The 18,776-nt window shown below is 45.3% G+C and overlaps 1 protein-coding gene across 1 annotated transcript; it reads right to left on the bottom strand.

Moving 5' to 3' along the window:
* Positions 1-941: 941 nt before the first annotated feature.
* Positions 942-14,712, bottom strand: FAM162A (family with sequence similarity 162 member A). The gene is made up of 6 exons (XM_053370349.1): positions 14,661-14,712; positions 12,683-12,820; positions 9,820-9,922; positions 4,793-4,901; positions 3,612-3,743; positions 942-3,057 (listed from the first exon to the last, which is right to left on the bottom strand). The coding sequence occupies exons 1-5, from the start codon at positions 14,674-14,676 to the stop codon at positions 3,648-3,650; spliced, it is 462 nt and encodes a 153-aa protein (XP_053226324.1). The 5' UTR covers positions 14,677-14,712; the 3' UTR covers positions 942-3,057; positions 3,612-3,647.
* Positions 14,713-18,776: the final 4,064 nt, after the last annotated feature.

Genomic DNA, 18,776 nt, shown 5'->3' with positions numbered 1-18,776 from the left:
ATGGGAGTTGTAGTCCCAAAACAGCTGGAGGGCCAAGTTTGGCCATGCCTGGACTGTATGCCATTACTTTCTCCTATATAAACCAGGTGAGTTATATTGCCCTTGAAAATAACAGGCTACTACTGAGAGTAACATCCTCTGCCCTAGGAAGTGGGCCATTTTTATTTTTAATTCTATGCATCTTACATGGTTATTCAATGCATGGAGTTCTCCCCTACCATTTTTATCTTCAGAAGAACTCTATATCAAGTGGGTTAATGAGCAATTAGTGGCTCAAGGTTTTTCTGTAAAATATTTCTGTAGTGGCAATAGTGCACCCCAGAGTTGAAGTTGGTGTCCAGTCCTGATCCACCAGTGGAATAACATCTCTCTCTTGAAAAAAGGTTGTATTCAGTGTAACACTAAGGTAAATATTACACAGGTGTGATGGAACATTCTCTCCTCTCCTCCCCCTTTTTATTTTACATATTTATAAATTACTGATTCAGATTATTTATAAATCACAAGCCATCAGAGCAGTGTGCAAGATAAAATGAGACCAAAAATGCACAATAAAAAAACATTTCTACAATGCACAATTAATATTTCATAAAGTATCTGAATTACCTACACTTCAGGAAAAACCTTTGTGTGCTATTTTAGCCTATCCTGTGATGGGGACATGGGGGGTACATTTGTGTTGTTGGATGAGCACTTTTAAGAATCTTTGTGTTTTAAGTCTCCTTTCTCAATGTGGTTTCTAATTAATTTTACCTGTTTCTGTTTTATCATTTTAAGTTGCTTAGAGATCCCCCCTTTTTTTGAAACAGCAAACAAATGCTAATAACAATAATAATCATTGGGAAAATGGAATAAGGATCATGTTGTCTGCTTAAGGCTTCAGTAGAATTTTTTGACAACCAGTAGGTGGGGGGTGGGGTGGGAGGAGAGATAAGAGACCCCTGAATTACGAATTTATTCAATTATTTTTTAAAACCTTGCTGGTTAAAGGTCATCTCATGTTGGCTCAAGCTCCACAAAGCGAGTAAATTACAGACCAAGGCATGCCTTGTGATCAGCAGTGATGTGCAGCATAACAAATTGTGCTTTTTACAACCTACACTCCATACAACCCCACTTTTACTTGGACTCGATCTCAAGATTGTGGATTCACACCCTACACTGGGCAAATGTTTCCTGCATTGCAGGGGGTTGGACTAGACAACCTTTGTGGCCCCTTCCAACTCTACAGTTCTATGATTCTATGCTGCGTGTGCTTCTGTGCACAGTGCTTTATGGGGGAAAGACGGGCGAGGGGCCATTAATGATCCATAACCCCTTCCCTTGGCGTCTCTGTTTTTGCCAAATCATATCACAACTTTTCAACAACAGAAAGCCTGTGTAATTTGAGCACTAGTATGCAAGGGACACGGGTGGTGCTGTGGGTTAAACCACAGAGCCTAGGGCTTGCCAATCAGAAGGTCGGCAGTTCGAATCCCCGCGACGGGGTGAGCTCCCGTTGCTCGGTCCCTGCTCCTGCCAACCTAGCAGTTCGAAAGCACGAAGTGGAAGTAGATAAATAGGTACCACTCCGGCAGGAAGGTAAAACGGCGTTTCCGTGCACTGCTCTGGTTTGCCAGCAGCGGCTTAGTCATGCTGGCCACATGACCCAGAAGCTGTACGCCGGCTCCCTTGGCCAATACAGTAAGATGAGTGCTGCAACCCCAGAGTCGTCCACAACTGGACTTAACTGTCAGGGGTCCCTTTACCTATGCATGGTGGCAAGGCTAAGTAGACCCAAACTGAAAGAGTGGTTTGTGCTACATCTTTGCTGTAGCTGTTTCTTACCTACATGGAATTATTTACCTATACTGGTATAATGAACACTGGTTTGAGTGCTTAATTGCACCTACCATATGGTGGTGAGCACTGCAAAATCATACTGCGCTGCCTCCATTGCATCAAGTACCCATATGGCCGCTGCTGACTCTGGAGGATCTATCCAAGTCCCACTTTGACATGTTTGGGCAGCACTTTCAAGGATGAAGATGCTTGTCTTTGGAATGAACTTGATGCAACGGTTGTGGCATCTTATGTCGTGTCTGTGCCATGCCTAGCATAGTTTTGTGGACTCTGATGCTCTTAGAGGCATCAGTGCACCTATTTCTTAAAGAAGTCAAACCTGGACCAGATGGTGACTGACAAGTTGCAAATGCCCCATTATTGGTCAAGAGGGTAACGGCAGAGCAACTGGAGGTAATCGTGGATGATGCTGATTATCTTGGCCCATTTCAGTGTGGGTCCAAGCCTGGTTTTTGGAATTGGCCTTATTCAGACTGATCAAGCCCTGGGTGAGTACAGTCATACCTTGGTTCTCAAATGCTTTGGTGCTCGTACATTTTGGCTCCCGAACGCCGCAGCCCCGGAAGTGAGTGTTCAGGTTTGTGAACGTCTTTTGGAAGCTGAACATCCCAACGCTGCTTCCGATTGAGTGCAGGAAGCTCCTGCAGCCAACTGGAAGCCACACCTTGGTTTTCGAACGTTTTCAGAAGCTGAATGGAATTCTGGAACCAATTACATTTGAGAATCAAAGTATGACTGTATAAGTAATTTTCTGCAGCTTTTGATGCCAGTTTTAAGGAGATTGCTAGGTACCAGGAACACACTTTTATTGTGTTTCTGTTCCTACATCAGCAACTAATCCCAGAGAGCAGCGTTAGGAAAGTGTTCCAAGGACCCTTGCCAATTTTCCTGTGGGTTCCACAGACCACCATTTTATCCCCAAAATTGTTAATACTTCCTTGAAGCCATTAGGGTATCGCACCCATGTAAGTGGGTATAGGACTGAAGTCCTGAATTGTGTCTCCTTTTAGTGCTATCCTGTGTGTTGGATTTCGAGTGCATGATCCTCAGGGCAAAGGCTTGTCTATTCATGCATAGCCAGACTTTCTGACCTCCGAACTTCCCTGTGTTTATCAAAGACTTTTGAATTAGGCACCCTGTCAACTTCGATGTATGAGTTTTGTGTTCTGAGCACTTGTTCTGCACTGGAGCTGAATCACATATGCCAGTTATATCCTGAAATAATGAAGATGTCAGAGATTATGAAGTTTAGAATCAAAGGTTTTAGGATGATATCAACAGAACAGAAAACCAGAATTATTACAGATATTAGCTTCCCAAAACATTCACGGCTGGTAGATGATATGAGAGCAAGCAGTAGCGTCTACATTCCATTACTGCTGTTTCAAAGCGTTAGGTCACACACCATTAAGATACCCATGCTACCACCGTGTGTGTGTGTGTGTGTGTGTGTGTGTGTGTGTGTGTGTGTAGAGAGAGAGAGAGAAAGATTCCTATGTATGCTATTAGTCACTCAAGGTGAATTCAGTACCTTGCTTCAACAAGCCTATTGACCAATACAGAAGGTGCAATGAATATTTTAATACATACAGTAACTGAACGGAATTGGATACTGTATTTAGCTTTCTTTGAAACTGAATAGTTACTGGATACTAGCAAAATATAAAATCTTCATAGGATTACCACAAAGCTCTAAAGCAACCCTTGACTAATGAATACGCCTTCCCTCAAGCCCCTCCTCCTCCTCTATAATTAAAAGATAACAATACATCTCGTCCCTTCTGAAGTATTGTCCTTCCCATTGACTATGGTTTGGCAGAGACACTCTGAGCGGCCTCCTCTCTCCAGCGAGCTTTTTTCTCCAGATTCTGGCTCGTCAGGGATTCGTGCCTCTCAACAGCCTGCAGAAGAAGAAGAGACCACAGAAGCATGCAAGAAAAGTGACCATGTGACTATACATTATTTTGGCTTCAGGTGTGATTCCTAGAATGTAACCCATAAGTAAGTTGCGGGTTTGCTGTATGAAGAATGGAAAGGCTTTTTAGACTCCAGGACTTATGAAATGACCACTCAATGGAAGACTGTGCACTACAAGACTTGAACCCAGACTGTTTGGTTCTATGTCAGACAGGTTAATTTCTTTATTTCAGGAAACAAGTAATGATAACAGGACGAAGAGCCCCCATATATATCCTCTCCTGCTCACCTTAAGAGATAATAGCAGAGCTTTCAAGAAAAGGCAGAAAAGAGTAACTACCATATTTTTTGCTCTATAAGACTCACTTTTTCCCTCCTAAAAAGTACGGGGAAATGTGTGTGCAAATGCAGGCTGCGCAGCTTTCCCAGAAGCCAGAACAGCAAGAGGGATTGCTGCTTTCACTGCGCAGCGATCCCTCTTGCTGTTCTGGCTTCTGAGATTCAGAATATTTTTTTTCTTGTTTTCCTCCTCCAAAAACTAGGTGCGTCTTGTGGTCTGGTGCGTCTTATAGAGCGAAAAACACGGTAAGCATCAAGAAATTGAGATGCCAAACATGATGCTGTAATCCTGTCTGCCAGTGGGGGGCCATTTCAATCCCTCTCCATATTGCAGTTTCCAGCTAACATTACAGTATATTTTTTATGAAAACTATAAGCAATCTTCCACAGAGCCATTGACATAAACTGTTGATAATGCACTGAATTCCACATTTGGGGAAATTCCCATTCTCATGCCTATCCTACCCTGACTTTGATTCTAATTCCTTCTTTCTTCCTCTCTCCCTCCCCCCATCTTAAGTAGACTATAGTTTATCCTTCCATTTACTTTATTAAAAATACAACCACCCACATTTTCCCTGCTGCAGTATTCCCACAATTTAGTTGCTGTTCCTGAGAGGCTAGGCTGGTCCATTCGCTCTTCCCCCCCCCCCCCCCCACGCTATTGCCAACCTCTTAGCTCTCTTGTACTCACCCGCTTCCCCAGAATGACCATCAGTATGCAGCCCATGATTGTCAAGGCAATCATTACGTAGCTGATCTTCACACGCATCTTGTTCCTCGCTGCGTCAACCATCTCAAACCTTTAAAGAATGAATTATCCTAAATTAATTATCATGGATTAGTATTGTCAAGCCATAGCTGCTTCCACTGCCTTGACCATCTTGTTAATGGGGGGAAATCAAAGGAAGAATCTAGTTAAAGGCTGCTAAGCCATAAGGCAAAACCCATTATGGTACCATTCTGGGGACTACATAACCCCTAGAGCAGGGGCCGCCAAGGTTTACCTTGCCTGGGCTGGTTCACTCCCACAGAGATGGGCTGGATCGTGTCTGATCTTTGGTGTCTGCACATGCACAAACATGATTTCTGGCACCGCGGAAGCAAGTCCCTGCTCCGCGCTGCACCAGTTTAGCACAGTGCGAGGGGTCTCACCAAGCAGGCAGCTCGGCTCGGGGGCCGTTTCTTTTTTTGTAAAAAATACTTTTTATTAGATTTTCAAAAGCAAAAACAAATAAAAACATAAGTCAAATTTCCAAAAACGAAGTCAAATAAAACATAAACGCTTGCATAAACTCTTGCATCCAGCATCTTAGTGTTTTCTTATTTACCCTGCGCTTTGTTGCGCTCGGACTTCCTTCCTTCCCTGCTTCGGCTTTCACAAACTAACATCCACTCTTACAGATTCATATTTACATTCCATCCACATCACAAGATTTAAGTTAACCCTGCTACAGTTTTTAAACTTCTACAGTTATTCCGTATATACACAACAAATTTACTCCACTCCTCTTCAAACTTTGTTACTTTTTGGTATCTAATCTTATCAGTCATTTTCGCCAACTCAGCATATTCAAACGGCTCGGGGGCCGTTTAAACGACCCCTGAGGGCCGCCTGTGGCCCATGGGCTGCAGGTTGCCGACCCCTGCCCTGGAGCTTGGGTTAAAAGTGTCTGGATCTTTTTCTTATTCAGGCAGAACTGCTGGCTTGGCCCAGTCCTGCTTGGCTGCTTTTGAACTCCGTAGACCAGGAGAGCAGAATTGGGAGGCATGCAGAGGTAGGACCTAGAATGAGGTAGGGCACAACTCTGGCCTTCAAAAGGACCACCAGGTCCCGTCTCTTCTGAGGGAGGGAGAAAGACTAGCAGGCACTAGGAGCAGGAGGAGCCAAGTGCTCAGGAGTTTAATCTTCACACAGATGCTGCAAAGCAAGGTTGAGAGAAGGGGAAAGGAATAGTTGCATGATACAAAATCAACCCTTGAATGGACCTGACCAGGCAGAGAGACAGACAGACAGACAGTGTGGGACTTCTGAAGAAAAGAGATCTTCTGACAGTGAAGAAATGTCAGTATGGTCCCCTCCTGATGGTTATGTCTCTCTTCCATGGCTTATTCCGTATTACAGACAGTGTCGTCACTCGGCAGCCAACACAACCCGATTCCCGGTGTGCAAGGATGTCCCCATATGATCTACCAACAACTAAGGAGACAGAGGAGCTTGAGAAGGTCTGAGTGAAGGGGCAAATGGAAAATGCCATACAATGTAAGCAAGTGCAAAGTGATTTATACTGGGGCAAAACAGCAGCAGCAGCCCTCGACTTCACCAGAGGGATCTATCCAACTGATAGGATCTAAGCTGGCAGTCACTACAAAAAGGTTCTTGGGTCATGGCAGATAACCCAATTTGTGGCAGCTGTGAGGAAGGTGAATTCCATGCTAGGAGTCATGAGAAAAGGAGCAGAAAATGAAACAGCCAGTACAGTGGTACCTCGCAAGACGAATGCCTCGCAAGACAAAAAACTCGCTAGACGAAAGGGTTGTTTTTTGAGCTGCTTCGCAAGACGATTTTCCCTATGGGCTTGCTTCGCAAGACGAAAACGTCTTGCAAGTTTGTTTCCTTTTTCTTAACACCGTTAATACACTTGCGACGACTTCGAGGAGCAACTCATAGAACGCAGTGTACATAGTAGCCTTTTTTGAGGTTTTTAAAGACTTTGGTGGTTTTTGAAGCTTTTCCAAAACTTTCCCGACACCGTGCTTCGCAAGACGAAAAAAAATCGCAAGACGACAAAACTCGAGGAACGAATTAATTTCGTCTTGCGAGGCACCATTGTACCATTGTACAAATCCATGGTGTGACTGAACTGTCTACATTTCTGGTCTCCTCAGCCCACAAAAGGATATTGCAAAGCTGGAAAAGGTTGAGAAGATGGCAATCAAAATGACCAAGGGGATGAGAGAACTCCCCTATAAGCAAAGGTTACAACGTTTGGGGCTTTTTAGTTTGGAAAAAAAAGCAAAGGGGAACACCACAAAGCTATGTAAAATGATGCACAGAAAGAAGAAAGTGGGCGCAGAGATACTTTTCTCTCTAGAACCCAGGATTCTAGACGCTTACCTGGGTTCTAGAGAGAAGGGTCATCCAGAGGCCGGGGTCATCCAATGAAGCTGGACGGTGAAATATTTTGGCCAAGCTTCTTCACGCAGCACATAGTTAAACTGTGGAACTTGCTACCACAATTAAGTCAAAGCTGGAAAGAACCTATGAGAGGAAACATCGCTAATGTTGCCTTTCCAAGCCAAGATGTAGTCATCACCTCTGTCAACAGTGTGAAAAAATGTTCAATAAGATAATAAGCAAACAGCTGACAAAATCTCAGAATATTTGGGTTAGTGCTTCAGCACCCTCACTATAAACCTAACAGGGTTGCCACAAAATCTGCTTTGCAGCTTTTTAAGAACTCAACACTAAAAGCCCATCTGCAAAATAATTCTTGGTCCAGAACTGTATCAAGGAAGAGCTAACACAAAAGCCTGGGAAGCTCCATGCAATCTATTCTGCCTGAATCTGTCGTTGTGCCTGTTTCCACAATTTCATTAAGCGTTTGCCGTTTGAGTAGTTAATTGGTGGAATCAGTAACATGCATGACAGAGTCAGTAACTTCTGGGAACAGAACTGATAATGTAATCACAGTTCAAAGTCAGTTGCTTCTGGCAGCTGCTGCCGATTGCTTTGCTCTTCGACGCAGCTGAAAACAAGCAGCAAGCTTTGAGTGTCTGGATCCCTTGATCAGCCTTGCAGAGGCCCTATGCTACTATTTTTCACACTGGGTGACTACTACTACAAAGAACATATGATAGGAAGCTACAAAAGCACTCTGCTTGGTACGCAGGCTGAGACCCTTCCTGCCCACAGACTGCCTCGCCAGAGTGGTGCATGCTCTGGTTATCTCCCGCTTGGACTACTGCAATGCGCTCTATGTGGGGCTACCTTTGAAGGTGACCTGGAAACTACAATTCATCCAGAATGCGGCAGCTAGACTGGTGACTGGGGGCGGCCGCCGAGACCATATAACACTGGTCCTGAAAGACCTACACTGGCTCACAGTACGTTTCCGAGCACAATTCAAAGTGTTGGTGCTGACCTTGAAAGCCCTAAACGGCCTCGGCCCTGTATACCTGAAGGAGCGTCTCCACCCCCATCGTTCTGCCTGGACATTGAGGTCCAGCGCCGAGGGCCTTCTGGCGGTTCCCTCACTGCAAGAAGCCAAGTTACAGGGAACCAGGCAGAGGGCCTTCTCGGTAGTGGCGCCCGCCCTGTGAAACGCCCTCCCACCAGATGTCAAAGAGAAAAATAACTACAAAACTTTTAGAAGACATCTAAAGGCAGCCCTCTTTAGGGAAGCTTTTAATGTTTAATAGGTTATTGTATTTTAGTGTTCTGTTGGAAGTGGCTGGGGGACCCAGCCAGATGCGCGGGGTATAAATAATAAATATTATTATTATTATTATTTGCAAGCCCAATAATATTCTTTGTTGATAGGATTTCCTTGAGACACGTCAAATAGCACACAGACCAAAGCAGCACAGGAAGGTGAGGCTCTCTGGAATGCTTCACTGCTCCATGTAAAACTAACACAGTCTTCATAAGGCTGGAAAAGGCTTTGATGCAGGTCAGATGAACACCAATTTTATCCAGCCTGTATCTACTGAAAGCTCAGAACCCCAAGATGGACAGTGTTCAAGGGGCTCAGGCCTAAAAACCAGCCTACACCTTATGCTCATCGCATGACGCACAGTGAAAAAACAGGCTGCCTCTGTTCATCTCTGCGTAACAAACTGGTTTTCTAGACATTGGCAGAGGGAAAGACAAAGAAATGAGCAGAGGTAGACAGCACACAAGTTGATCCTTCTTTGCCTGCCTGTCTCCAAGGAGAATTTCAGAACCCTCAGTCAGAGCATAGCTTGCACATGACTACTTGTGATGGGATTAAAATGTAGCCAAGCCACATTACACCTCCTAATCCACATACCCGCGATCACTCATCTTTTATAAAATATTCTGGATTCTCTGAATATTACCAAAAATTACAACCAGAATTATGCAAATGGCAGTTTTAGCCTGGTTTGCACTTAATGCTAAGCCGTGGCTTGCTTTCCCAGAGTATGGCTTGTTTGAACATCCACACCCAACCCAAACTAACCAAGGCCTGTTTTCTAGCAACAAACCATAATGCGGAGCCAATATTTGTTGTTAACTTACAAGATCCACTGTTTAGCGTTATGTTCAAACCAAAGTGTCTTGCTTCGCCACAGTCTGTATAGTTCCCCTATCCTTCAGCAAGCTACAGATGTGTGAGGCAAGAGTAGTTGGAAAACAAGCTGAAGACACAAGCTGCGACTTGCTTTCCTGCCTATGAGACAACCTATGGTTTGTCAAACAAGACGTGCTTAAAACAAGCCATGACTTATTGTGTTGTGTGTGAACACAGCCAATAAAATTTGAACATCTTGCTGTAACAGCTATCTGCATTTTTCTGATTAAAAAAAATGGGGGGTGGAGAGAAAAGAGTATTATCTTTATTCCTTCGCGAAGGGCATATCCCAGCTTTAGCATGAAATAATTACTGGAGTCAAATATGGAGAGAGTCATTTTAGCTACACTAGAAGTACAGTTTGAAGTGGGTTTTTTAATGCTTGGTTTGTGAAACTCAGACTTACGACACTGTTTCTGGTATATCCTCTTCTTTCTTGAAACGGCCCGTCCATAGCAGCAACTTCTTGTCCCAGTCACTGGGCTTGTGTCCTGGAACTTTGAAAGAGGCTGTAGAAAACATGGAAGAGAAAACACAGCGCTTGAGAACCAAACACCTTATCCAAAAGGTGGAATCGAGATAGCGATCTCTTGCAGCACAGCCAATGACTTGAGGTCTGGGGAGCCTCTGGCCCCCTTAGGCCTTCATCTGTCACTGTTGGACTCTCCTCAGCGTCCCTGCTCCACCAATCAGGATAGCAAAGCAGAGCTCTCTGTCATTGCTTCACCAGCCTGATCAGCTCTGTACTGAGTTTCCGAGCACAATTCAAAGTGTTGGTTCTGACCTTGAAAGCCCTAAACGGCCTCGGTCCTGTCTACCTGAAGGAGCGTCTCCACCCCCATCGTTCTGCCCGGACGCTGAGGTCCAGCGCCAAGGGCCTTCTGGCGGTTCCCTCATTGCGAGAAGTGAGGTTACAGGGAACCAGACAGAGGGCCTTCTCGGTAGTGGCACCCAGTAGTGGCACCCGCCCAGATGTGAAGGAAATAAGCAGCTATCTTCTTTTTAGAAGACATCTGAAGGCAGCCCTGTTTAGGGAAGTTTTTAATATTTAATGCTGTATTGTTTTTAACACTTGATTGGAAGCCGCCCAGAGTGGCTGGGGAAACACAGCCAGATGGGCAGGATATAAATAATAAATTATTATTATTATTATTATTATTATTATTATTATTATTATTATTACTGGCTGAAGAGGAAGTGGATTCACTTTCTCAGTGACCAATACAGAAGGCAATCCAGCTAGCTTCAGCCTAGTTTGCTTATCTTGTCCCTGACCTTTCCTGTTGGGAAGAGAGGAGCAGAGGAACTTGGTTTCATTAGGAGCTGCCACCTCAAGGTACCTGAAACTCTCCCCTTTTATCCACTGCTCAGCTATTCCTGATCATCTTAGCAGTGGCAGAGGAGAGTTACGGGCTGGGATTACACAATCTCTCCCCACTCTGCTGATCGGGAAACAAGCCAGCGGCGTAGTAAGTACTGGGACACTGGATCATCCTCTTCTCAGCTGTGTGCAGGAGTGATAGAAGGATGGCGCCTGTCTCCTCTGCAAGGAGGGGGTGTCATGTATGTACATGTCTGCAAGAGTGTAGGCTAGCTCTACTTATTGCTAGTTCTGATCCTACCAACTCTGGTTTTGAGCCCTATGGGTTTTTTTCTGCATTTAGATAAAACACTTTGCACACTGAGCCACTTCTGAATGATTAAAGAATTAGAGTCTTGACCACGGGGGTTTAGGAGCTTAAAATGCCAGTAGCAAGCTATCTGCGTTTCAGACTGCTGATAAGAAGGTGAAAATTCTTCAGCTCATACCAACCAGTACATTTGAAGACAACAATCATTCCCTATTCATCCGTTTATATCTACCAAAAAAAAGTGTGTGGTGGGGGGACAGCTGGTCCCAAATGCTAAACAGTCGGAAAGGCAAAGGTGCAACTGGAGATTAAAGGATTTAATGCTTCTAGACAGTAACAAATTCAGAAAATATGGGCTGAGGTATCTTCAAGCTATCCGCCTTCCTACACAAAAACACCTTCATTTACTAATGATCAACCACTTCCAAGTCCTTAGTGCAGGCATCCCCAAACTTGTCCCTCCAGATGTTTTGGGACTACAACTCCCATCATCCCTAGCTAACTGGACCAGTGGTCAGGGATGATGGGAATTGTAGTCCCGAAACATCTGGAGGGCCGAGTTTGGGGATGCCTGCCTTAGTGGCTGCCCGCCAACTCAGAAGTAGGGCTTACTCCCAGGTAAATTAGGTTAGGATTGCAGCCTTAGTCACCCAAACCCTTTAGACAGACAAGGCCTGATTTCAGCAAGTCTCACATATGGACTTTGGCTTGCAAAATATGGTAGCATACATAGTTAAGCAAACATAGCCATAGAAAGGAAGGTTAGTAAAAAGTTTATATGGAAAGGAAATCAAACAGCAAGTCACCACGTGAAGGTAAAGCTAGCACACACATTGCATACAATGTACATGGAACTACTTCCTCATTTTTAAATTGCACAAATTTAACGAAGAAAATAAGATCCTCAGTACAGAGAATGCATGGGGTTCATTCACTGTCCTAATTTCCAGTCAACAACTACTTCCCATTGCACTATACCTTTTCCTTCAGTGTTAATGGGCTACATGCACACTTGTGAATATGCCCCCATTCTTTCAGATACTGGAAAAAGAAATCTGATTTGGGGCATGCATATAGAACAATTTAAAAAACTACTGGGGGTGGGCCATGTTCCCCAATCAGTACCAGAGGCAGTCACATGCAAATACACATGTTGGATTTCCAGGCATGCTGCTGGAACATATACCGTATTTTTCGCTCTATAAGATGCACCAGACCACAAGACGGACCTAGTTTTTGGAGGAGGAAAACAAGAAAAAAATATATTCTGAATCTCAGAAGCCAGAACAGCAAAAGGGATCGCTGCACAGTGAAAGCAGCAATCCCTCTTGCTGTTTTGGCTTCTGGGATAGCTGCGCAGCCTGCATTTGCTCCATAAGATGCACACACATTTCCCCTTACTTTTTAGTGAGTCTTATAGAGCAAAAAATAAGGTAGTTATATGCCCAGCTCTTTCTGGCATGACTGAACATGGCAGAAAAGAAAGAAATGAATTTGTACATAGTAGTCAATGACGGGTCATCAAAAAGCAGTTATTTACACAAAGGGTAAGACTACTACCCTACACACAAATACTTGGGGAGCAGATTCCATGAAACACCATATTACCAATCAAGTGCGAAGATAATTCTGGTTTACCTGAAGCCTGGGGTTTTGGCTTCTGCACATTCTCTGCTTGGGTTTTGCTGCACATCCTCCTGTTCACGAACCGGCATGGTCCTCCACTTGCACGCAGAGCAGAAGGAAGACGTTTGTCCAAAATCCTAACAACTGCGCCTTGGGGGGGGGGGAGAAAGGTGACACGTTAGAAAAAGTTGCAGCATAAAGAGAGAAACGTAACCCAATGCAGAAGACCCTACTCTTGGCTTCAGGTCCTTGAGCAAAACAGTGAATTTAAGAGGGAAAGCGCCACTGAACTCTGCAAGATGTGCTGGTAGAAGTACGACAGCGCCGGATTCGAGATGGTGCAGGCAGTTCTCCCGCACCAGGCGCCAAGCTGAGGGGGCACAAAGTAGTAGGAAGAACAATGACCTATTTTTTTTGGGGGGGGTGCCAAATTTTGTGCTCACCCAGGACAACCTGTTACCCAAAGCCTGCCCTTGAGTATCCTCTGACTGCATTTACTTTTGTTTCTTTTTGGAAAATTTAATAAGAGCAACAGCAACAAAATCCTGTGGGGGAGAAAGCTCGTCAGAAGGTACCCTGATAGGTTCCATAAGGTCACAACTGGAAAAGATACGGTTTTGGGTACTCAAACCTATTCAGTAGCCATCTCACACTTAAGTCACAACCAAAGTATCTAGTGGGTTGTTCAAAACACTAAGACAAGAAAGCAGAAAAAGCCGCACGTTTTTAAAGTGTCAAAAATTAGCCACAGACTAGGTTTTCCAAGCTAGTTAAGATTTGGTCAGGCGTCCTGTGATAGGAATTTTGAGGTCTTAGATATATGGCAATGTTCATAACCACACGTACATAGATCAGCACAGGAAGGTCAACCTGGAACCATTTTGATTCCTAAACTGAGCAAATGTTTTCTCTGCAAGGTCAAAGTGGAAAGGCCTTCCCATTGTCTTTTCCTTCACAAATCCTGTCTTAAGGGTATGTCTGTGTTTGAATAGGGTGTGAGCCTGTGATCTGGCCCAGGAACTAAGTATTTATCACTACAAAAGACTGGCCAGGCTCCCCAGGCAATCCAGTCAAGTGAGCATTAACAGGTGATCTGCCAGACAGGAGATAAACAAGGACAGGAGAAAAACAACATTCAAATTTCTGTTTAGACCGCCTTTTCTGTGATGTATGTATGATGTTTCTGGTGGTGGTCTTGATCTACAGGGTGGCAATTTCAAAAGTCTTTATAAGGCCTTGCGTGCCATTTTTCTGGGTTCCTCCTCTCTCCTGCGGGTGAGGGGAGCACCCTGTTGCAACAGATCGATAAAGATCAGGCTTACGAGCTGCTTTGCTTCCCAATATTCTCTGCTTGGCCTCTGTTATCTTCTCCTACCAATAGGGAACCTATGTAAGGACTCTATATGGGCTCTTGGATACCCCATAAGGGAAAGGGGCAATTTTTGTTTACAACAGCCCTTAAAACATTTACAGATAGGTAGCCGTGTTGGTCTGCCATAGTCAAAACAAAAAAAAATTTTTTTCCTTTCCAGTAGCACCTTAAAGACCAACTAAGTTAGTTCTTGGTATGAGCTTTCGTGTGCATGCACACTTCTTCAGATATCTGAAGAAGTGTGCATGCACACGAAAGCTCATACCTTAAAACATTTTTAGTGATGAAGTATTTGGCCTGCCCTAAGTCCAACACAAATCAATATTTACCAATACATTCTTGCTCCTCTCACACACTGGAGTATGTTATGCCCAGAATACTTTGCATTTCTCTCCCCCTTTTCCTGCATGGCACTCCAGTCTCCTCCTCTGGTCCCCCCAACAACCCCGCCAGGTCGCCCGGGCCAGCTGCGCCACCTGAACCCGGGTCTCCCCGGGTCTCCCCGGCCGGCCCTTCGCTCCGGCTTCTCCCCGCCCCGGCTCCGGCTCGCGGGCCCCGCCGCCGTCCCCCCTCCGAGGTCGGGCAAGGGCGAAGGCCCGGCGCGGCAGAGGCACTCACCGGCAGCTGCAGCCATGGCCCCGCGGAAAGAGGCCGCTGCTTCCCCGCTTACGAAACGCGCCTCGGCGGGGAAGGAAGGTCAGGAGCGGAGCCGAGAAGGAGGAGAAGGAGGAGTTCGGGGCGTCGCTGGCCGCGGAGGCCGGGCCGAGGGGAGGCCGAAGGGCGGGCTGCGAAGAGGCTCCAGGGCGGCCGCCGACAGGCCCGCCTCCTCCTCCTGCCTGGCGCGGAGCTGCCGGAATTTACTCGCGAGGAGGAGGACGCGCATCTGCCTCCTGAGAAATCTCTCTGTGGGACAAGTCAGAACTGGATAGGGAACGACGGATTGGGAAAGGAGGGCGACGAGGCTGTACTGTGGTCCCTCGGGTTAAGAACTTAATTCGTTCCGGAGGTCCGTTCTTAACCTGAACCTGTTCTTAACCTGAAGCACCACTTTCGCTAATGGGGCCTCGATTTCTGTTCTCATCCTGAAGCAAAGTTCTTAACCTGAGGCACTATTTCTGGGTTAGCAGAGTCTGTAACCTGAAGCGTATTTAACCTGAAGCGTATGTAACCCGAGGTACCACTGTATTGCGCTTCTTAATGCATGCCAGCCTTCCTTCTGGATCGTGTTAGCGAACACCTTCTACCCGAATACAGTGGCACCTCGGATTAAATACTTAATTTGTTCTGGAGGTCTGTTCTTAACCTGAAACTGTTCTTAACCTGAAGCACCACTTTCGCTAATGGGGCCTCCCGCTGCCGCTGTGCCGCCGGAGCACGATTTCTGTTCTCATCCTGAAGCAAAGTTCTTAACCTGAAGCACTATTTCTGGGTTAGCAGAGTCTGTCACCTGAAGCGTCTGTAACCTGAAGCGTGTGTAACCCGAGGTACCACTGTACTTGGTTTGGTGGACTATCCCTAGTGAAATCCACAGGTCATATTAGTCTAGCTTTGCCCCCGACGCTGCGTAGAAATTGGGTTGCCTCAGAGATTGATCCAGAAGCTCAATCTGCAGGAATCCAAAGAACAATGTGGCAAACTACCCATTTTTAACTTCTCCCAAGACAGACTTTGTACGTGGTCTGAAAGTGGTGGAAAACCTTCCCCATTACAGTGGTACCTCGGGTTAAGAACTTAATTCGTTCCAGAGGTCCGTTCTTAACCTGAAACTGTTCTTATCCTGAAGCACCACTTTAGATAATGGGGCCTCCTGCTGCACGATCTCTGTTCTCATCCTGAAGCAAAGTTCTGAACCTGAGGTAATATTTCTGGGTTAGCAGAGTATGCAACCTGAAGCGTCTGTAACCTGAAGTACCACTGTACTCTCCTTTTCCTACTCATACTGAAATACTGCCCCTCAATGAGGTCAAACTTAAGATTCATAAAAAGTTTAGGGGTCTGCGTCCCCCCAGAATAAAAGCACTGGATAATACCCAAAATACAACACCATGTATTGCAGCAGCAAATACAGTGGTACTTCTGGTTAAGTACTTAATTCTGATTGCCGAAGAAGTGATGCTTTTGAATTCTGGTGCTGGAGGAGACTCTGGAGAGTCCCATGGACTGCAAGAAGATCAAACCTCTCCACTCTTAAGGAAATCAGCCCTGAGTGCTCACTGGAAGGACAGATCCGGAAGCTGAGGCTCCAAGACTTTGGCCACCTCAGGAGAAGAGAAGACTCCCTGGAAAAGACCCTGATGTTGGGAAAGATGGAGGGCACAAGGAGAAGGGGACAATGGAGGACGAGATGGTGGGACAGTGTTCTCGAAGCTACCAGCATGAGTTTGACCAAACTGCGGGAGGCAGTGGAAGACAGGAGTGCCTGGCGTGCTCTGGTCCAGGGGGTCACAAAGAGGCGGAAACGACTAAACGACTCAACAACAACATGGGGTTTTTGTTGTTGTTTAGAAGAGCATTTACCCATCTTACGAGCAGTCTAAAGTTGGTGAGAACTAGGGCCAAGGGCTGGAAGTAAAGAAGTGGCGTGTCTGGGATGCCTGCTTTGGTCCTATTTTGCTAGAAATAACCAAGAGTAGTATTTCTAGTTCTCCCTGATTTGTGAGAGAGAGAGCAGTGAGAGTTGAAAAGCGGAAAAAGACAGAATTTGGTTGGCATGGCTCTCAGCCCCAGATTCTGGCCCAGTGGCCATTCATTTTTAAGGCATTTAAGGTGCAATAAAACTCTTTGGGGTTTGGAGTTTGGTTTTTTGCTGCAACAGACTAACTCATGGTTACCCCTCTTGGAATCTAAACTTTTGAAAATGTGATATCTACCTATAGGCTGCAGTAGAGCAGGTCATTCTATTATCTCAGCATTCTGACACCGTTCAGGCGTCTGCATAGCTCAGGTTTTATTCTTGGTTAATTCAGTCTTGAATAATGCAACTGCATGTACAACAAGTTTTGTATTCTTAAGCAAGTGCCAGGTGTTCATCCCCAGAGACAGAAGACTTGAGCCAGGCAGATTGAGTTTATTATTATTTTTTTAATTTATCCAGCACCATAATTCTTGCAGCTGCTTATAGAAAAGAAACAAAATAATAAATTAATAAACAATAAAAAATCGTGTCAGCGAACAACATCCCCACCCCCAATAGTCAGCAGCCGAGATGTCTAGTGATATCTCAGAGGGCATTCCTAGTGAGAAAACAGTAGCAGGCTCCCGTTGACAGGCCTGGATTATCTGGACTGTAGTCAACTAATTTTAGTTAGAGTAGACCCATTGAAATTAATGACCTTGACTGACTTAGGTCCATAAATGTCAATGCGCAACAGGGAACATCCTTTGTACTGTCGTGGAAGCACTACAAGGCCAGCAGTTCACTGATCCAATTAATATTGCTGGTTTTCTCCCAGTGCTGATTTTGATTAGTTCCCACAAATCTTACAAGATCTGGACACCCCACAAATATAAAGATAATGTATACATGGTGGAACATTAAGTTTGCAGAAATATTTTTCAGTATAATCTGCAACCTTTCACCTCAACTCCATCCCCCTGTGGCAACTGTGTTGTTTCAAGACTTTCCTGGACTCTGGTCAAAGGTCTCATACATTGTTTCTCCTCCCCTTCTACCAAATGACCTACCAAATGACCTCAACCCAGACTGCTCTGCCTTTATTTTAGTTATTTATGCAGTTACGCAACAGCTTTATACACTGGCTTTCAGGGCATAAAACCCTGTAGGCTTTTCTCCCTTTGTCCACAAGTAGAGAAAAAGATTAGCACTGCAAATATCCATTCAAATTTTTTCGTCATTTTAGAGCCAGCCTAGGCTGGGAGGGAGAAAAAGCAGGTGGAGTAGGCCCCATTGAATTCAACAGGACTTGCTTCTGAGTAGACATGCCCAGGCCCATGTGGCTACCTTTGGGTGGTATTCAGCTGTCTTTTACTCAGTTTAAATTAAATTATTTAATGAACACACGCAAGTTAGGTCCATAAAATTCACGGAGTCTGTTCTGAGCAAATGTTTGGGTTTATCCAGATCTCATTTTGCACTTTCCAGGCACAGGTCTGGGCTTTAAAACTCCCTGCCCGCCCCCCCAAAACCTGCTCCTTGGTACTATGGGTTGGATTAAACTAAGCCTTATTCAAGTCTGTTGAAATGAATGAACCAAATGAAATTCCGTAACAATGAATATCACCCTATGTAATGGTGGGTGAAGATGGGGTGTCACACACAAATATACAGTGGAGCCCTGGGTTGCGAACGTGATCCGTGCAGGAGGCATGTTCGCAACCCACATCAAGAACACCTTTCTGATTGTCAGAGCCACGGGTGGTGCCTCCTTGCTTTCTGCCATCAAGGTTGTGTCACGTACATATGGAAATGTACATCTAGTTATTTTTCCCCTTTAATTTTTTTGGGGCCCCCCCAAGAGTGTGGGGTCCTAAACTGGAGCTTGTTTAGCTTATACGCAAATCCGGCATTTAAATCATAGCTGTCAACTTTCCCCCTTTTTTTAAGGGACATTCCCTTCTTCCAAATAGGATTCCTCGCAAGAAAAGGGAAAAGTGGACAGCTATGACTTCCATCCCTGCAGCCTGGCCGGGGGCTGGACTAGATGCCCCTCGGGGAAACGAGCCCCGCAAGCCGCGCTTGGGGAAAAGCCGCCTCTCTCCTGATTGCAGGCCCGG

This window comes from Podarcis raffonei, chromosome 17 (assembly GCF_027172205.1).
Source record: "Podarcis raffonei isolate rPodRaf1 chromosome 17, rPodRaf1.pri, whole genome shotgun sequence".
Lineage (NCBI taxonomy): Eukaryota > Metazoa > Chordata > Lepidosauria > Squamata > Lacertidae > Podarcis > Podarcis raffonei.
Note: the sequence above shows the minus strand (reverse complement) of the source record. Positions and strands in the feature narration are given on the sequence as shown.